The 21,194-nt window shown below is 46.1% G+C and overlaps 1 protein-coding gene across 1 annotated transcript in view; it reads left to right on the plus strand.

Moving 5' to 3' along the window:
* LOC113544590 (lysine-specific demethylase RSBN1L) overlaps positions 1-21,194 on the plus strand; it is a 44,763-nt gene that overhangs the window by 4,473 nt on the left and 19,096 nt on the right. Inside the window, exons 2-3 of the mRNA XM_026943477.3 lie at positions 12,111-12,302; positions 19,942-20,624. Coding sequence (XP_026799278.3) covers positions 12,111-12,302; positions 19,942-20,624 — 875 coding nt within the window. The remainder of the gene's footprint in view (positions 1-12,110; positions 12,303-19,941; positions 20,625-21,194) is intronic.

Genomic DNA, 21,194 nt, shown 5'->3' on the forward strand with positions numbered 1-21,194 from the left:
TGTTAGTGTGTCAGTGTGTGTACTTCAGTGTGTTAGTGTGTGTACGTCAGTGTGTTAGTGTGTCAGTGTGTGTACTTCAGTGTGTTAGTGTGTGTACGTCAGTGTGTGTACGTCAGTGAGTGTACATCAGTGTGTTATTGTATGTGTGTGTACGTCAGTGTGTGTACGTCAGTGTGTGTACGTCAGTGTGTTAGTGTGTCAGTGTGTGTACTTCAGTGTGTTAGTGTGTGTACGTTAGTGAGTGTATGTCAGTGTGTGTACTTCAGTGTGTTAGTGTGTGTACGTCAGTGTGTTAGTGTGTCAGTGTGTGTACGTCAGTGTGTGTACGTCAGTGTGTTAGTGTGTCAGTGTGTGTATTTCAGTGTGTTAGTGTGTGTACGTCAGTGTGTGTACATCAGTGAGTGTACATCAGTGTGTTATTGTATGTGTGTGTACGTCAGTGTGTGTACGTCAGTGTGTGTACGTCAGTGTGTGTACGTCAGTGTGTTAGTGTGTCAGTGTGTGTACTTCAGTGTGTTAGTGTGTGTATGTCAGTGAGTGTATGTCAGTGTGTGTACTTCAGTGTGTTAGTGTGTGTACGTCAGTGTGTTAGTGTGTGTACTTCAGTGTGTTAGTGTGTGTACGTCAGTGTGTGTACGTCAGTGTGTGTACGTCAGTGTGTTATTGTATGTGTGTGTACGTCAGTGTGTTATTGTATGTGTGTGTACGTCAGTGTGTGTCCGTCAGTGTGTCAGTGTGTGTACATCAGTGTGTTATTGTGTCAGTGAGTGTACGTTATTGTGTCAGTGTGTTAGTGTGTCAGTGTGTGTACTTCAGTGTGTCAGTGTGTCAGTGTGTGTACATCAGTGTGTTATTGTGTCAGTGAGTGTACGTTATTGTGTCAGTGTGTTATTGTCAGTGTGTGTACGTCAGTGTGTTATTGTATGTGTGTGTATGTCAGTGTGTTATTGTGTCAGTGTGTGTACATCAGTGTGTTATTGTGTACGTCAGTGTGTTACTGTGTACGTCAGTGTGTTACTGTGTCAGTGTGTGTACGTCAGTGTGTTATTTTGTCAGTGTGTGTACTTCAGTGTGTTACTGTGTCAGCGTGTGTACGTCAGTGTGTTATTGTCAGTGTGTGTACATGAGTGTGTCAGTGTGTGTTCGTCAGTGTGTTATTGTGTCAGTGTGTGTACATCAGTGTGTTAGTGTCAGTGTGTGTACGTCAGTGTGTTATTGTGTCAGTGTGTCAGCGTGTGTACGTCAGTGTGTTATTGTGTCAGTGTGTGTACATCAGTGTGTCAGTGTGTGTACGTCAGTGTGTTATTGTATCAGTGTGTGTACATCAGTGTGTGTATGTCAGTGTGTCAGTGTGTGTACGTCAGTGTGTTATTGTATCAGTGTGTGTACATCAGTGTGTGTATGTCAGTGTGTCAGCGTGTGTACGTCAGTGTGTTATTGTATCAGTGTGTGTACATGAGTGTGTCAGTGTGTGTTCGTCAGTGTGTTATTGTGTCAGTGTGTGTACATCAGTGTGTTAGTGTCAGTGTGTGTACGTCAGTGTGTTATTGTGTCAGTGTGTCAGCGTGTGTACGTCAGTGTTTTATTGTGTCAGTGTGTGTACATCAGTGTGTCAGTGTGTGTACGTCAGTGTGTTATTGTATCAGTGTGTGTACATCAGTGTGTGTATGTCAGTGTGTCAGCGTGTGTACGTCAGTGTGTTATTGTATCAGTGTGTGTACATCAGTGTGTGTGTGTCAGTGTGTGTACGTCAGTGTGTTATTGTGTCAGTGTGTGTACATCAGTGTGTGTATGTCAGTGTGTCAGCGTGTGTACGTCAGTGTGTTATTGTATCAGTGTGTGTACATCAGTGTGTGTGTGTCAGTGTGTGTACGTCAGTGTGTCAGTGTGTCAGTGTGTCAGCGTGTGTACGTCAGTGTGTTATTGTGTCAGTGTGTGTATGTCAGTGTGTTATTGTGTCAGTGTGTGTACGTCAGTGTGTTATTGTGTTAGTGTGTCAGTGTGTGTACGTCTGTGTGTTAGTGTGTGTACATCAGTGTGTTCGTGTGTGTTAGTGTGTGTACGTCAGTGTGTTATTGTATCAGTGTGTGTACATCAGTGTGTCAGTGTGTGTACGTCAGTGTGTTATTGTATCAGTGTGTGTACGTCAGTGTGTTATTGTATCAGTGTGTGTACGTCAATGTATCAGTGTGTGTACGTCAGTGTGTTATTGTATCAGTGTGTGTACGTCAGTGTGTTATTGTATCAGTGTGTGTACGTCAGTGTATCAGTGTGTGTACGTCAGTGTGTTATTGTGTGTTAGTGTGTGTACGTCATTGTGTTATTGTGTGTTAGTGTGTGTACGTCAGTGTGTTATTGTATCAGTGTGTGTACGTCAGTGTGTTATTGTATTAGTGTGTGTACGTCAGTGTATCAGTGTGTGTACGTCAGTGTGTTATTGTGTGTTAGTGTGTGTACGTCATTGTGTTATTGTGTGTGTGTGTACGTTTGTGTGTTATTGTATCTGTGTGTACGTCAGTGTGTTAGTGTGTCAGTGTGTGTACGTCAGTGTGTTATTGTATCAGTGTGTGTACGTCAGTGTGTTAGTGTGTGTACATCAGTGTGTTAGTGTGTGTACATCAGTGTGTTAGTGTGTGTACGTCAGTGTGTCAGTGTGTGTACGTCAGTGTGTTATTGTATCAGTGTGTGTACGTCAGTGTGTTATTGTATCAGTGTGTGTACGTCAGTGTGTCAGTGTGTCAATGTGTGTACGTCAGTGTGTTATTGTATCAGTGTGTGTACGTCAGTGTATCAGTGTGTTAGTGTGTGTACGTCAGTGTGTTATTGTATCAGTGTGTGTACGTCAGTGTATCAGTGTGTTAGTGTATGTACGTCAGTGTGTTATTGTATCAGTGTGTGTACGTCAGTGTGTTATTGTATCAGTGTGTGTACATCAGTGTGTGTGTGTCAGTGTGTGTACGTCAGTGTGTCAGTGTGTCAGTGTGTCAGCGTGTGTACGTCAGTGTGTTATTGTGTCAGTGTGTGTATGTCAGTGTGTTATTGTGTCAGTGTGTGTACGTCAGTGTGTTATTGTGTTAGTGTGTCAGTGTGTGTACGTCTGTGTGTTAGTGTGTGTACATCAGTGTGTTCGTGTGTGTTAGTGTGTGTACGTCAGTGTGTTATTGTATCAGTGTGTGTACATCAGTGTGTCAGTGTGTGTACGTCAGTGTGTTATTGTATCAGTGTGTGTACGTCAGTGTGTTATTGTATCAGTGTGTGTACGTCAATGTATCAGTGTGTGTACGTCAGTGTGTTATTGTATCAGTGTGTGTACGTCAGTGTGTTATTGTATCAGTGTGTGTACGTCAGTGTATCAGTGTGTGTACGTCAGTGTGTTATTGTGTGTTAGTGTGTGTACGTCATTGTGTTATTGTGTGTTAGTGTGTGTACGTCAGTGTGTTATTGTATCAGTGTGTGTACGTCAGTGTGTTATTGTATTAGTGTGTGTACGTCAGTGTATCAGTGTGTGTACGTCAGTGTGTTATTGTGTGTTAGTGTGTGTACGTCATTGTGTTATTGTGTGTGTGTGTACGTTTGTGTGTTATTGTATCTGTGTGTACGTCAGTGTGTTAGTGTGTCAGTGTGTGTACGTCAGTGTGTTATTGTATCAGTGTGTGTACGTCAGTGTGTTAGTGTGTGTACATCAGTGTGTTAGTGTGTGTACATCAGTGTGTTATTGTGTGTACGTCAGTGTGTCAGTGTGTGTACGTCAGTGTGTTATTGTATCAGTGTGTGTACGTCAGTGTGTTATTGTATCAGTGTGTGTACGTCAGTGTGTCAGTGTGTCAATGTGTGTACGTCAGTGTGTTATTGTATCAGTGTGTGTACGTCAGTGTATCAGTGTGTTAGTGTGTGTACGTCAGTGTGTTATTGTATCAGTGTGTGTACGTCAGTGTATCAGTGTGTTAGTGTATGTACGTCAGTGTGTTATTGTATCAGTGTGTGTACGTCAGTGTGTTATTGTATGTGTGTTAGTGTATGTCAGTGTGTCAGTGTGTGTACGTCAGTGTGTTATTGTATCAGTGTGTGTTTGTCAGTGTGTTAGTGTGTCAGTGTGTGTACGTCTGTGTGTTAGTGTGTGTACGTCATTGTGTTATTGTGTGTGTGTACGTCTGTGTTATTGTATCAGTGTGTGTACGTCAGTGTGTTAGTGTGTGTCAGTGTGTTATTGTATGTGTGTGTATGTCAGTGTGTGTACGTCAGTGTGTTATTGCATGTGTGTGTACGTTAGTGTGTGTCAGTGTGTTATTGTATGTGTGTGTACGTCAGTGTGTTAGTGTGTCAGTGTGTGTACGTCTGTGTTATTGTATCAGTGTGTGTACATCAGTGTGTGTCAGTGTATCAGTGTGTGTACTTCAGTGTGTTATTGTATGTGTGTGTAAGTCTGTGTGTTACTGTGTCAGTGTGTGTACGTCTGTGTTATTGTATGTGTGTGTACGTCAGTGTGTTATTGGATGTGTGTGTACGTTAGTGTGTGTCAGTGTGTTATTGTATGTGTGTGTACGTCAGTGTGTTATTGTGTCAGTGAGTGTACGTCTGTGTGTTATTGTATCAGTGTGTGTACATCAGTGTGTGTCAGTGTATCAGTGTGTGTACTTCAGTGTGTTATTGTATGTGTGTGTAAGTCTGTGTGTTACTGTCAGTGTGTGTACGTCTGTGTTATTGTATGTGTGTGTACGTCAGTGTGTTATTGTATGTGTGTGTACGTCAGTGTGTTATTGTATCAGTGTGTGTTTGTCAGTGTGTCAGTGTGTGTACGTCTGTGTGTTAGTGTGTGTACGTCATTGTGTTATTGTTTGTGTGTACGTCTGTGTGTTATTTTATCAGTGTGTGTACGTCAGTGTGTTAGTGTGTCAGTGTGTGTACGTCAGTGTGTTATTGCATGTGTGTGTACGTCAGTGTGTTAGTGTGTGTCAGTGTGTTATTGTATGTGTGTGTATGTCAGTGTGTGTACGTCAGTGTGTTAGTGTGTGTCAGTGTGTTATTGTATGTGTGTGTATGTCAGTGTGTGTACGTCAGTGTGTTAGTGTGTCAGTGTGTTATTGTATGTGTGTGTATGTCAGTGTGTGTACGTCAGTGTGTTAGTGTGTCAGTGTGTGTACGTCAGGGTGTTATTGCATGTGTGTGTACGTCAGTGTGTTAGTGTGTCTCAGTGTGTTATTGTATGTGTGTGTACGTCAGTGTGTCAGTGTGTGTACGTCAGTGTGTTATTGTATCAGTGTGTGTACATCAGTGTGTACTTCGGTGTGTTATTGTATGTGTGTACGTCAGTGTGTTATTGTATCAGTGTGTGTACATCAGTGTGTCAGTGTATCAGTGTGTGTACTTCAGTGTGTTATTGTATGTGTGTGTACGTCAGTGTGTTATTGTATGTGTGTGTAAGTCTGTGTGTTACTGTGTCAGTGTGTGTACATCTGTGTGTTATTGTATGTGTGTACGTCAGTGTGTTATTGTATGTGTGTGTACGTCTGTGTTACTGTGTCAGTGTGTGTACGTCAGTGTGTCAGTGTGTGTACGTCAGTGTGTTATTGTATGTGTGTGTACGTCTGTGTTACTGTGTCAGTGTGTGTACGTCAGTGTGTCAGTGTGTGTACGTCTGTGTGTTAGTGTGTCAGTGTGTGTACGTCAGTGTTACTGTATGTGTGTGTACGTCAGTGTGTTAGTGTGTGTACGTGATAGTGTGTGTACGTCAGTGTGTTATTGTATGTGTGTGTACGTCAGTGTGTTAGTGTGTGTACGTCAATGTGTTATTGTATCAGTGTGTGTACGTCAGTGTGTGTACGTCAGTGTGTTATTGTATGTGTGTGTACGTCAGTGTGTTAGTGTGTGTACGTGATAGTGTGTGTACGTCAGTGTGTTATTGTATGTGTGTGTACGTCAGTGTGTTAGTGTGTGTACGTCAATGTGTTATTGTATCAGTGTGTGTACGTCAGTGTGTGTACGTCAGTGTGTTATTGTATGTGTGTGTACGTCAGTGTGTTAGTGTGTCAGTGTGTGTACGTCAGTGTGTTATTGTATCAGTGTGTGTTCGTCAGTGTGTTACTGTGTCAGTGTGTGTACGTCAGTGTGTTATTGTGTGTACGTCAGTGTGTGTACGTCAGTGTGTTAGTGTGTATCAGTGTGTGTACGTCAGTGTTAGTGTGTATCAGTGTGTGTACGTCAGTGTGTTAGTGTGTGTCAGTGTATCAGTGTGTGTACGTGATAGTGTGTGTACGTCAGTGTGTTATTGTATGTGTGTGTACGTCAGTGTGTTAGTGTGTGTACGTCAATGTGTTATTGTATCAGTGTGTGTACGTCAGTGTGTGTACGTCAGTGTGTTATTGTATGTGTGTGTACGTCAGTGTGTTAGTGTGTCAGTGTGTGTACGTCAGTGTGTTATTGTATGTGTGTGTACGTCAGTGTGTTAGTGTGTCAGTGTGTGTACGTCAGTGTGTTATTGTATCAGTGTGTGTTCGTCAGTGTGTTACTGTGTCAGTGTGTGTACGTCAGTGTGTTATTGTGTGTACGTCAGTGTGTGTACGTCAGTGTGTGTACGTCAGTGTGTTAGTGTGTATCAGTGTGTGTACGTCAGTGTTAGTGTGTATCAGTGTGTGTACGTCAGTGTTAGTGTGTATCAGTGTGTGTACGTCAGTGTTAGTGTGTATCAGTGTGTGTACGTCAGTGTGTTATTGCATGTGTGTGTACGTCAGTGTGTTAGTGTGTGTCAGTGTATCAGTGTGTGTACATCAGTTTGTTATTGTATGTGTGTGTACGTCAGTGTGTCAGTGTGTGTTCGTCAATGTGTTATTGTATGTGTGTGTACGTCAGTGTGTGTACGTCAGTGTGTGTATGTCAGTGTGTTATTGCATGTGTGTGTACGTCAGTGTTAGTGTGTATCAGTGTGTGTACGTCAGTGTTAGTGTGTATCAATGTGTGTACGTCAGTGTGTTATTGCATGTGTGTGTACGTCAGTGTGTTATTGCATGTGTGTGTACGTCAGTGTGTTAGTGTGTGTCAGTGTATCAGTGTGTGTACGTCAGTTTGTTATTGTATGTGTGTGTACGTCAGTGTGTTATTGCATGTGTGTGCGCGTCAGTGTATCAGTGTGTGTACGTCAGTGTGTTAGTGTGTCAGTGTGTGTACATCAGTGTGTGTATGTCAGTGTGTTATTGCATGTGTGTGTACGTCAGTGTTAGTGTGTATCAGTGTGTGTACGTCAGTGTTAGTGTGTATCAGTGTGTGTACGTCAGTGTGTTATTGCATGTGTGTGTACGTCAGTGTGTTAGTGTGTATCAGTGTGTGTACGTCAGTTTGTTATTGTATGTGTGTGTACGTCAGTGTGTTATTGCATGTGTGTGCGCGTCAGTGTGTTATTGTATGTGTGTGTACGTCAGTGTGTTAGTGTGTCAGTGTGTGTACGTCAGTGTGTTAGTGTGTCAGTGTGTGTACGTCAGTGTGTTATTTTATGTGTGTGTACGTCAGTGTATCAGTGTGTGTACGTCAGTGTGTTATTGTATGTGTGTGTACGTCAGTGTGTCAGTGTGTGTACGTCAGTGTGTTATTGTGTCAGTGAGTGTACGTCAGTGTGTGTATGTCAGTGTGTTAGTGTGTCAGTGTGTGTACGTCAGTGTGTGTACGTCAGTGTGTGTACGTCAGTGTGTGTATGTCAGTGTGTTATTGCATGTGTGTGTACGTCAGTGTTAGTGTGTATCAGTGTGTGTACGTCAGTGTTAGTGTGTATCAGTGTGTGTACGTCAGTGTTAGTGTGTATCAGTGTGTGTACGTCAGTGTGTTATTGCATGTGTGTGTACGTCAGTGTGTTAGTGTGTGTCAGTGTATCAGTGTGTGTACATCAGTTTGTTATTGTATGTGTGTGTACGTCAGTGTGTCAGTGTGTGTTCGTCAATGTGTTATTGTATGTGTGTGTACGTCAGTGTGTGTACGTCAGTGTGTGTATGTCAGTGTGTTATTGCATGTGTGTGTACGTCAGTGTTAGTGTGTATCAGTGTGTGTACGTCAGTGTTAGTGTGTATCAGTGTGTGTACGTCAGTGTGTTATTGCATGTGTGTGTACGTCAGTGTGTTATTGCATGTGTGTGTACGTCAGTGTATCAGTGTGTGTACGTCAGTGTGTTATTGTATGTGTGTGTACGTCAGTGTGTTATTGTATGTGTGTGTACGTCAGTGTGTTATTGTATGTGTGTGTACGTCAGTGTGTTAGTGTGTGTCAGTGTATCAGTGTGTGTACGTCAGTTTGTTATTGTATGTGTGTGTACGTCAGTGTGTTATTGCATGTGTGTGCGCGTCAGTGTATCAGTGTGTGTACGTCAGTGTATCAGTGTGTGTACGTCAGTGTGTTATTGTATGTGTGTGTACGTCAGTGTGTTATTGTATGTGTGTGTACGTCAGTGTGTTATTGTATGTGTGTGTACGTCAGTGTATCAGTGTGTGTACGTCAGTGTGTTATTGTATGTGTGTGTACGTCAGTGTGTCAGTGTGTGTACGTCAGTGTGTTATTGTGTCAGTGAGTGTACGTCAGTGTGTCAGTGTGTCAGTGTGTGTACGTCAGTGTGTCAGTGTGTGTACGTCAGTGTGTCAGTGTGTGTACGTCAGTGTGTGTACGTCAGTGTGTCAGTGTGTGTACGTCAGTGTGTTATTGTGTCAGTGTGTGTACGTCAGTGTGTTAGTGTGTCAGTGTGTGTACGTCAGTGTGTTATTGTGTCAGCGTGTGTACGTCAGTGTGTCAGTGTGTGTACGTCAGTGTGTGTACGTCAGTGTGTCAGTGTGTGTACGTCAGTGTGTGTACATCAGTGTGTTAGTGTGTCAGTGTGTGTACGTCAGTGTGTCAGTGTGTCAGTGTGTGTATGTCAGTGTGTCAGTGTGTGTATGTCAGTGTGTGTACGTCAGTGTGTCAGTGTGTGTACATCAGTGTATCAGTGTGTGTACGTCAGTGTGTTATTGTGTCAGTGTGTGTACATCAGTGTGTCAGTGTGTTATTGTGTCAGTGAGTGTACGTCAGTGTGTTATTGTATCAGTGAGTGTACATCAGTGTGTCAGTGTGTTATTGTGTCAGTGAGTGTATGTCAGTGTATCAGTGTGTGTACGTCAGTGTGTTATTGTGTCAGTGAGTGTACGTCAGTGTATCAGTGTGTGTACATCAGTGTGTCAGTGTGTTATTGTGTCAGTGTGTGTACGTCAGTGTGTTATTGTATCAGTGAGTGTACATCAGTGTGTCAGTGTGTTATTGTGTCAGTGAGTGTACGTCAGTGTATCAGTGTGTGTACGTCAGTGTGTTATTGTGTCAGTGAGTGTACGTCAGTGTATCAGTGTGTGTACATCAGTGTGTCAGTGTGTTATTGTGTCAGTGTGTGTACGTCAGTGTGTCAGTGTGTTATTGTGTCAGTGAGTGTACGTCAGTGTATCAGTGTGTGTACGTCAGTGTGTTATTGTATCAGTGAGTGTACATCAGTGTGTCAGTGTGTTATTGTGTCAGTGTGTGTACGTCAGTGTGTTATTGTATCAGTGAGTGTACATCAGTGTGTCAGTGTGTTATTGTGTCAGTGAGTGTACGTCAGTGTATCAGTGTGTGTACGTCAGTGTGTTATTGTGTCAGTGAGTGTACGTCAGTGTGTTAGTGTGTCAGTGAGTGTACGTCAGTGTGTTATTGTGTCAGTGAGTGTACGTCAGTGTGTTAGTGTGTCAGTGAGTGTACGTCAGTGTGTTAGTGTGTCAGTGAGTGTACGTCAGTGTGTTAGTGTGTCAGTGAGTGTACGTCAGTGTGTTAGTGTGTCAGTGAGTGTACGTCAGTGTGTCAGTGTGTCAGTGAGTGTACATCAGTGTGTCAGTGTGTTATTGTGTCAGTGAGTGTACGTCAGTGTGTTATTGTATCAGTGAGTGTACATCAGTGTGTCAGTGTGTTATTGTGTCAGTGAGTGTACGTCAGTGTATCAGTGTGTGTACGTCAGTGTGTTATTGTGTCAGTGAGTGTACGTCAGTGTGTTAGTGTGTCAGTGAGTGTACGTCAGTGTGTTATTGTGTCAGTGAGTGTACGTCAGTGTGTTAGTGTGTCAGTGAGTGTACGTCAGTGTGTTATTGTGTCAGTGAGTGTACGTCAGTGTGTTAGTGTGTCAGTGAGTGTACGTCAGTGTGTTATTGTGTCAGTGAGTGTACGTCAGTGTGTTATTGTGTCAGTGAGTGTACGTCAGTGTGTTAGTGTGTCAGTGAGTGTACGTCAGTGTGTTAGTGTGTCAGTGAGTGTACGTCAGTGTGTTAGTGTGTCAGTGAGTGTACGTCAGTGTGTTAGTGTGTCAGTGAGTGTACGTCAGTGTGTTAGTGTGTCAGTGAGTGTACGTCAGTGTGTTAGTGTGTCAGTGTGTGTACGTCAGTGTGTCAGTGTGTTATAATAAAGCTCAGCTGTAACCTGGATCAGCAGGTAAAACAGAGCTCCAGTGTTTTTAAGGTGACGAGGGCTGCAGCATGCGGAGCACCTCACAGTGTCACCTGATTTTACTGAGTTGCTCAGCGAAGACGAGCCGCGACAGCGCGAGTGCCGTGTGTCACTGCAGGAACACCGAGCACGAGAACACACAGAGCTTTACAGAGCAAAGTGCTGGGGAAGTTCTAAACGAAAGCGCTGCTGAAGCGTTCTGACTCGTCTGCACTCGGCGGCGTTAAGGGCGCTCATATCGAAACGCCAGCTGCGCTCTGTGTGTGTGTGTGTGTGTGTGTGTGTGTGTGTGTGTGTGTGTGTGTGTGTGTCGGGAGAAAGAGAACGTAAAGCGTGCGATCCCGCAGGAGTAAACACACACGTTGCCTCATTACAGCCGAGAAAATACCGGAAGCTGGTTAGAGGTCAGCTGTAGCTGCAGTCACTAACACTTTACTTATTTTATTTTTAATTAATGACTCGTTAACTCAACACGCGCTGCAACACTGAAGTGTGGAGTGTAAATAAACGTAACGAGTTATCAGCTGTGTAAATAAAGAGATATAAGCCGTGTGTTTATGTGCTGTGTGGTGAGCAGCGGAGATACGTACCGAGTTCCTGTACAGTGACGTCTCCATGATGAACAACATGCTGCTTCATTTCCTTAATTTAAGTCTCTGTTCACGTTTTGAGAATGAAGCTTTATCATTCACAGCTTTATCCGTAGCTCTGCTCTGAAGTCACACAGCAGGTTATTAAGCTTCGTACAGGATACAGAACAGGAGGAGAGGAAGCGTGTTACAGCAGAGGATTTCACCGATCTTAGAGCTGCAGCACCACGCTCTCCCTCAGACTGAAGCCCCAGGCGTCAGGACACGTCCTCCTGATCGTCAGCGAGCTCACAGATACACGTACCTGACCTTTTATTCCTCACAGACTGCCTCGCTTTTACACGAGTCTGCCTCTGCCACAGACTTACCCAGGACACCATGTTCAGTGACGACCTGTTAGACTGATGTTAACTTTTTCTCTGTCTTCATCTCCAAACATTTCTCTTCACCTCACTTTATTCACTTCTAATTCACCTTTTCTGTGACTCAGCTCCGGGTGTTGGATCTGTTACGCTGCTGAATAATATTTATTCATGTTCAAGTAGACATGAAAATCTTTTTTTGCCGTATAGTTGAAATTCTGCCACTGAGGTGTGTGTGTCGTTTTTTTTTTTTTTTTTTTCCGGCCTTTAATGGAGTTTTGTCGGCGTCACCGAATGCCAGTCAGCTGTGCCGTGTGTGTGTGTGTGTGTGTGTGTGTGCGCGTGTGCCTGGTAGTTCATGGGTGACATCATCATACACACGAGAGAGAGAACAAAATCATCATTTCTGAAACTTTGCTAAATCTGGCTGAATCTTTATTTCGGCATTTTTATTTCAACATTTACACGCAACCTGAGTAAGGCTGAGCGAGGCCCGCTGGTGTTGAGATGCGTAATAGCTGCAGTAGGTGTGATAATACGCCAGAGCTCTGCGCTCCTGCGGCGTCCTTCCTGATCACTGCGCGCGGTTACAGCAGCCAAAGCTCAGAATCATTATTCCAGTAAACATGAGTGAGGACATTTCTCCATTTCTGGAAATTAGTTCACCAAATTCTTTTCTTTTTCTCTTTTCCAGAGCACATCGCCAAGGACAAACTGAAGGAGAGGGAGCGAGAGAAAGAACGAGTGCGGGAGAGGGAAAAGAAAAAGGAAAGGGATAAAGACAAGGAACAGGCAAAAGAGAAAGACAAAGAGAGGGAGAAGAAAAAACACAAATTGATGAATGAGATCAAACGAGAGAACGGGGAAGTGAAGCTGCTGCAGAAAGGTGAGTCACAGGCGTGCGACATTCACATCTGTAAAAGTTTACATACACCTGAGCTACAGATATTCACATCTGTAAAAGTTTACATACACCTGAGCTACAGATATTCACATCTGTAAAAGTTTACATACACCTGAGCTACAGATATTCACATCTGTAAAAGTTTACATACACCTGAGCGAAAGATATTCACATCTGTAAAAGTTTACATACACCTGAGCGAAAGATATTCACATCTGTAAAAGTTTACGTACACCTGAGCTAAAGATTTTCCACACGTATCTAAATGATTACAGAAATTGGTGTAATGACTTTTAGGGAAAGTTGAGGAACTTTTTTGAGGAAGAAGCTCCTACTTCTTCCCAAAGTGTGCAGGTGCTCACCAGGCGTTTGGCGATCAGAGCTGCCTGTGGAGGAGAACGAGTGAGGCTTTCAGTCTGAAGAACACCAGCCCTAATGTGAAGCATGGGGGTGGCAGCATCATGTTATGGAGGTGTTTCGCTAGAAAAATAACAGGAGCAGAAAATAGATGGCATCAAGAGGAAGGAGAATTATGTAGAAATACTGAGGAAGCACCTCAGGACATCAGCTGGAACCTGCTGCGCTCTGTCAGGAGGAGCGAGCGGAGTATAGCGAGGAGCTTGTGGAAGCCTACGGTGAAAATAAATAAACTATTAAAAGGCAAAATCTCCAAATACTGACCAAGTGTAGGTAAGCTTCTGAGCCTCTGAAACCTGACACAGTAAAGAGAAGCTGAAATAAATGTCATTTGTTATAAATAAATAAAGTCGATATCGTAGCTGATTTAACGCAGGAAGTGTATGGGGAGATGAAACGTGTGGAGGTGTGAAAGAGGGAGTTGAACGTCTTCAGCCGAGGTGTGAACTTTTATTAAACCCTTCAACATTTCTGCAGTTTGTAGTCTTCAGAACCTGCAACTGAAGTGGATTTTTATCGACACGCTACGTTTAAAATGTGTTTTATTGTGACACAAAGGTTAAGTAAACGGACAAGCAGGTGTTTGTTGGCTGCGTAAGTATTTCCTCCCCCTTCACTCATTATTCTGAATTACCTTTAGCTGCAGTTACAGCTGCAGATCTCCAGCAGCTTCTGCACATCTGTATCCTGTAGGAATCTGATCATACACTTCACTCCAGCGCAGATAAACACTGAGTGCACACCTTAGGCTTCCATTTACACCTGATTAAAACACTCAGCGTTAGAAAAGTACACTGATTCCAACTTAGTAATGACTCAGTGTGTGTGCGCAAGTGTGTGTGTGTGCGCGCTTGTGCGTGTGTGTGTGCGCGAGGGGATGTGTGTATGAGCAAGTGTGTGCGCGATTGTATGTGTGCGCGCGAGTGTGAGAGTGTGCATGTGCGCGCGCAAGTGTGTGTGTGCGAGAGTGTGCACGTGTCTGCGTGTGCGCGAATGTGTGTGTGCTGGTGTGTGCGCAAGAGTGTGTGTGTGCACGAGGGTGTGTGTGTATGTCTGTGTGCGAGTGAGTACGAGTGTCTGTCTGTGTGTGCGCGCGAGTGTGCGCGCGAGTGTGCGCACGAGTGTGTGTGTGTGCGCGCGCGAGTGTGTGCACGAGTGTGTGTGTGTGTGCGAGTGTGTGTCTGTGTGTGTGTGTGCACGAGTGTGTGTGTGTGTGCGCGAGTGTGTGTGTGTGTGCGAGTGTGTGTCTGTGTGTGTGTGCACGAGTGTGTGTGTGTGTGTGTGTGTGTGCGTGTGCGAGTGTGTGCGTGTGCGAGTGTGTGTGTGTGTGTGTGTGTGCGTGTGCGAGTGTGTGCGTGTGCGAGTGTGTGCGTGTGCGAGTGTGTGCGTGTGTGTGCGTGTGCGAGTGTGTGCGTGTGCGAGTGTGTGCGCGCACGTGTGTGCGCGTGTGTGTGCGTGCGAGTGTGTGTGCGCGCGTGTGTGTGTGTTCAGGTCCTTCACAGACTGCAGCAGGTTTGCTGTGCATAAGTATTCGCCCCCATGAGCTTATCTGCAGTTTGGGAGTGTGGCCTTCCTATTAAACCTCCTTCACAGGATGATGAAATTCCGAAACAGAAAACATTACAGTTTTTATTCATGCTTATTCTGACTTTCACACCAGCTGAGCTGGTCTTTGGAAAGAGAACGCTGTGGTGAGGGCTGAAAGTGAGAGCTGCAGTTAAGACTAAAGCTTTGCAATCAAAGCGTGAGTGAGCAGGAGGAACGTGGATTAGCAAGCTAGCTAGTTAAGCAGATGGATGACCTGCCCTGATTTAACCGTGTTGTTTCGATAATAAACTCTTCATATATTAAACGCTAGAATATAAGCAGCTAATAAATGGAAAATGTGTTTCTGCTGTAGTCAGTGCGTGTTGCTGTAGTGACGCTAACATAGGGCTTAAAATAGCACCGCATTGTGTGTGCACTTCCTGCAAGGATTTTTGTGATGAATGTTTCCTTGCTAGAGTGTTGTATTGTCAGTCTGACTTACCTGGACATTTAAAGCCTTCTTCACACACACGCGCACACACACACACACGCGCGCGCATGCACACACTCGCACACACTCGCACACACTCGCACACACTCGCACACACTCGCACGCACACACAAACATGCTCTCTCTGTGCTGCTGCTTTGAGACAGTGGTTCCCGGGACACTGATTGAGTCCTGATTAAAGGAAGCAGTGCAGTGTTTGGAAAGCAGCACAGTGTGTTTGGGAAGCGGCCCGGTGTGTTTGGGAAGCGGCCCGGTGTGTTTGGGAAGTGGCCCGGTGTGTTTGGGAAGCGGAGCAGTGTTTGGGAAGAGGCGCGGTGTGTTTGGGAAGCGGAGCAGTGTTTGGGAAGCGGCGCGGTGTGTTTGGGAAGTGGCCCGGTGTGTTTGGGAAGCGGAGCAGTGTTTGGGAAGCGGCGCGGTGTGTTTGGGAAGCGGCCCGGTGTGTTTGGGAAGCGGAGCAGTGTTTGGGAAGCGGCGCGGTGTGTTTGGGAAGCGGAGCAGTGTTTGGGAAGCGGCCCGGTGTGTTTGGGAAGCGGCCCGGTGTGTTTGGGAAGCTGCAGATATGAGGTCACTCGGTATAGAGCAGAACACAGGATTCAGAAATACGTCTCGGATAAAGAGAGCTCTGTGGCTTCAGACACATCCGCTCAGAAGTCACAACAGGGTTGCCAGGTTTGCAGTTTTTCACCAAGTCTGAGTAAGTTTGAAGCGAGGTTGTGGATGGAAGAAATAAGTAATAATTAGATGTTGGGTAAGACTTGGAAAAGCAGAAAAATGTTTCTCCCTTTTTCCAGTTTTGGAGCTTTTTGGGCTCGGTTCAGGTCTTTGTGTGGTTTTTAAAGTGTAGTTGTGGTGGACAGTTTGCTGAGATCTGGCAACCCTGCCCACCAGTGTCAGCTTGGCCAGAGCATCAATGTTTAATTAGCCTTGTTTAATTTTGTTCCAGTCTAATGCACCTCTTTTGTTGTTATACACTGCTAAGAGTCTGAAAGATACACACACACACACACACACACAGACACTGTGTTGTTACTAAGTTTCAGTTATTGTGCTTTTATAACGTTGAGTGTTATGATCAGTGATGACAGCTGAGTCACAAACATTTCACCACATCCACCCAGACGCTTCACACCAGATCTGCTAGCTGAACCCAAACCCCGTGTCCTGGCTCTGTGAATGGGCCAGCTACAGAACTCCAGCTCCACGGTCCAGCGCCTGGGAGAGAGAGGCACTAAGACATACTCTACCCAGTTTTTATTCGATTAGTAACTACTAGCAATGGCTAACATGCCTTAGCAGTGTTACCTTTATAGCCTAAGGGTTATCCTGGTGAAAAAGACAGACTGATGTGATAAATCGTCAGAGAACATAGGAAGCGTTTAGAAATTAAAATCACGAGTGATATCCAGTTTCAACTGAAGACCCATCTTTACTTTGCAGTGAACTGTGTGGACAAACGTTAGCGTAGGTGTTCGTCTGTGTTAGTAACTACTCTCTATCCTTCAGAGTAGTGTGTTTATGATGAAGCATGTAGTCTGAAGTCTTTCTCTAGCTTGCTAGGAGAAGCATAGCAGGTGTTCTGGTGATCTTCAGTAGCTGTTGCAGTCAGTGACTGTAAAATCCTACCACTGCGGGTGTGAAGAACCGGGAACACAGGAGTAGTGTTAAGAACAACACGGCAATGTTTGTGCAAAGAGCTCACTGAAAACCTCACTGCTGACCTCACTGCAGACCTCACTGCAGACCTCACTGCAGACCTCACTGCAGACCTCACTACAGACCTCACTACAGACCTCACTACAGACCTCACTGCAGACCTCACTGCTAACCTCACTACAGACCTCACTGCAGACCTCACTACAGACCTCACTGCAGACCTCACTACAGACCTCACTGCAGACCTCATTACAGACCTCACTGCAGACCTCACTGCAGACCTCACTACAGACCTCACTACAGACCTCACTGCAGACCTCACTACAGACCTCACTGCAGACCTCACTACAGACCTCACTGCAGACCTCACTGCAGACCTCACTACAGACCTCACTACAGACCTCACTACAGACCTCACTGCAGACCTCACTGCAGACCTCATTACAGACCTCACTGCAGACCTCACTGCAGACCTCACTGCAGACCTCACTACAGACCTCACTGCAGACCTCACTACAGACCTCACTGCAGACCTCACTGCAGACCTCACTGCAGACCTCACTACAGACCTCACTGCAGACCTCACTACAGACCTCACTACAGACCTCACTGCAGACCTCACTGCAGACCTCACTGCAGACCTCACTACAGACCTCACTGCAGACCTCACTACAGACCTCACTACAGACCTCACTGCAGACCTCACTACAGACCTCACTGCAGACCTCATTACAGACCTCACTGCAGACCTCACTGCAGACCTCACTACAGACCTCACTGCAGACCTCACTGCAGACCTCACTACAGACCTCACTGCAGACCTCACTGCAGACCTCACTGCAGACCTCACTGCAGACCTCACTGCAGACCTCACTGCAGACCTCACTACAGACCTCACTGCAGACCTCACTGCTGACCTCACTGCAGACCTCACTACAGACCTCACTACAGACCTCACTGCAGACCTCACTGCAGACCTCACTACAGACCTCACTGCAGACCTCACTGCAGACCTCACTGCTGACCTCACTGCAGACCTCACTGCAGACCTCACTGCAGACCTCACTGCAGACCTCACTGCTAACCTCACTACAGACCTCACTACAGACCTCACTGCAGACCTCACTGCAGACCTCACTGCTAACCTCACTACAGACCTCACTGCAGACCTCACTGCTAACCTCACTGCAGACCTCACTGCAGACCTCACTGCAGACCTCACTGCTAACCTCACTACAGACCTCACTACAGACCTCACTGCAGACCTCACTGCAGACCTCACTGCAGACCTCACTACAGACCTCACTACAGACCTCACTGCTAACCTCACTACAGACCTCACTACAGACCTCACTGCAGACCTCACTGCTAACCTCACTGCTAACCTCACTACAGACCTCACTGCAGACCTCACTACAGACCTCACTACAGACCTCACTACAGACCTCACTGCAGACCTCACTGCAGACCTCACTGCAGACCTCACTGCAGACCTCACTGCTAACCTCACTACAGACCTCACTACAGACCTCACTGCAGACCTCACTGCAGACCTCACTGCAGACCTCACTACAGACCTCACTGCAGACCTCACTACAGACCTCACTACAGACCTCACTGCAGACCTCACTACAGACCTCACTGCAGACCTCACTGCAGACCTCACTACAGACCTCACTACAGACCTCACTACAGACCTCACTGCAGACCTCACTGCAGACCTCATTACAGACCTCACTGCAGACCTCACTGCAGACCTCACTGCAGACCTCACTACAGACCTCACTGCAGACCTCACTACAGACCTCACTGCAGACCTCACTGCAGACCTCACTGCAGACCTCACTACAGACCTCACTGCAGACCTCACTACAGACCTCACTACAGACCTCACTGCAGACCTCACTGCAGACCTCACTGCAGACCTCACTACAGACCTCACTGCAGACCTCACTACAGACCTCACTACAGACCTCACTGCAGACCTCACTACAGACCTCACTGCAGACCTCATTACAGACCTCACTGCAGACCTCACTGCAGACCTCACTACAGACCTCACTGCAGACCTCACTGCAGACCTCACTACAGACCTCACTGCAGACCTCACTACAGACCTCACTGCAGACCTCACTGCAGACCTCACTGCAGACCTCACTGCAGACCTCACTACAGACCTCACTGCAGACCTCACTGCTGACCTCACTGCAGACCTCACTACAGACCTCACTACAGACCTCACTGCAGACCTCACTGCAGACCTCACTACAGACCTCACTGCAGACCTCACTGCAGACCTCACTGCTGACCTCACTGCAGACCTCACTGCAGACCTCACTGCAGACCTCACTGCAGACCTCACTGCTAACCTCACTACAGACCTCACTACAGACCTCACTGCAGACCTCACTGCAGACCTCACTGCTAACCTCACTACAGACCTCACTGCAGACCTCACTGCTAACCTCACTGCAGACCTCACTGCAGACCTCACTGCAGACCTCACTGCTAACCTCACTACAGACCTCACTACAGACCTCACTGCAGACCTCACTGCAGACCTCACTGCAGACCTCACTACAGACCTCACTACAGACCTCACTGCTAACCTCACTACAGACCTCACTACAGACCTCACTGCAGACCTCACTGCTAACCTCACTGCTAACCTCACTACAGACCTCACTGCAGACCTCACTACAGACCTCACTACAGACCTCACTACAGACCTCACTGCAGACCTCACTGCAGACCTCACTGCAGACCTCACTGCAGACCTCACTGCTAACCTCACTACAGACCTCACTACAGACCTCACTGCAGACCTCACTGCAGACCTCACTGCAGACCTCACTACAGACCTCACTGCTAACCTCACTACAGACCTCACTACAGACCTCACTGCAGACCTCACTGCTAACCTCACTGCTAACCTCACTACAGACCTCACTGCAGACCTCACTACAGACCTCACTACAGACCTCACTACAGACCTCACTACAGACCTCACTGCAGACCTCACTGCAGACCTCACTACAGACCTCACTGCAGACCTCACTGCAGACAGAAACCTACAGCACATATCCAGCCAGTGTTTATTTGTCTTGTATTGAAACTGTACTGTATCATATTGAATTTTAGTTTTAATAATTATTTCCCATCTTAAGAACAGCATTAGCTGAAAGAAGGTCATAGTGCTGCAGGGTTCTACTCTCAGTAACACCTTTAAAAAAAGCTTTTTCAGTTATTGCAGTGGAGAACTGTTTACTGCACATTACTGCAGAATGAAGATTTCTCGATAGCCGCAGCTGATAACATCGTTACACCTCCCCTACTGTTCAGGACAATTAAATCATCTATTGTCATCATTTAAAATGGAAAATCACAGGAAACAATCAGGGAACACTCAATATCACACAAGCCTAGTATAAACAGTTTCAATTTCCTGTTTCATTTCGTCTGTTATTACATCTGTGGCCTCACTGATTAATCCTCCTGTCTCTCTTCTTCTAGCTGATACGGAGAAACCGAAGGCAAATGCTGAGGAGCTGCTGCTCAAAAAGGCTAAGAAGAAAAAGAAAAAGAAACACAAAGAGGCGGAGAGACGCAAGCGGCCCAAGATGTACAGCAAGTCCAGCCAAACGCCGTATTCGGCTCTGCTGAGCCCCGAACTCCCAGGAATGCTGTCCAAATCGGAGACGGAATTCAAATCCCCCTTTCCTGTCTGTAAAACACTCTCACTCTCCTCCTCTTCTACTGCCGCTGTCAAGCAGGAGAAGGGCGGCTGCACGAAGTCCAGCTCTGGAGCCGGGGACACTGGGACAGCAGGCAGCGGGAAGACTTCCCAGCTCCATTCTCGGCTCCCGGGGATAGACGGTTTGGAATTTGGCCGTTTTGTGCATGTGGAGCAGCAGCCGAACGGCGGTGCCCTGGTCGTACACGCCTACAGCCGCGAGCTCTCTGTTCTCTCACCCGAGGAGATGCAGCGGTTCGCTCATGAATTCGTGACACTGGCGTTCTGCGAGGACCATAACGGAGCTGCGCACTATGTCATGGGCATCGTCCATGGAGCCGCCTCCTACCTCCCCGACTTCCTGGAATATTTTTCTTCCAAATTCCCCAATTCTCCTGTGAAGATGGAGATCCTTGGCAAGAAAGACATTGAAACGACCACCATGGCAAATTTCCACGCTCAGGTGAGTCACTGCAAACTGCAACTCGGCACACCGAGCAGTAATTTCACTTCAGCAGCTCCAACCCTCATCTAGTGACTGCCCAGGGATCTAGTGACTGCCCAGGGATCTAGTGACTGCCCAGGGATCTAGTGACGATCCTTATCTAGTGACTGCCCAGGGATCTAATGACTGCCCAGTGATCTAGTGACTGTCCAGTGATCTAGTGACTGTCCAGTGATCTAGAGTTGATAAGAATTATACAGTCGGGTCCATAAGTAGTTTGACAGTGTACACCACCACAGTGGATTTGAAATGAAGCATCAGTGAAGTGTAGAAGATTGAAGTGTAGACTTTCAGCTTTAATTCGAGGGGTTTAGCAAAAATATTAAATAGAGTCCCTCCATTTTCACAGGGTCACAGGTAACTGGACAAACTAACATAGTCATAAATATTAAATATTAATATTAAAGCATTTGACTGAATCTGAGCAGAAAGTATAGCTCTGTACACTTCAGAATTCATCCTGCTACTTCTATCAACAGTCACATCATCAATAAACCCCAGTGACCCAGTTCCACTGGCAGCCAAACA

This window comes from Pangasianodon hypophthalmus, chromosome 18 (genome assembly GCF_027358585.1).
Source record: "Pangasianodon hypophthalmus isolate fPanHyp1 chromosome 18, fPanHyp1.pri, whole genome shotgun sequence".
NCBI lineage: Eukaryota > Metazoa > Chordata > Actinopteri > Siluriformes > Pangasiidae > Pangasianodon > Pangasianodon hypophthalmus.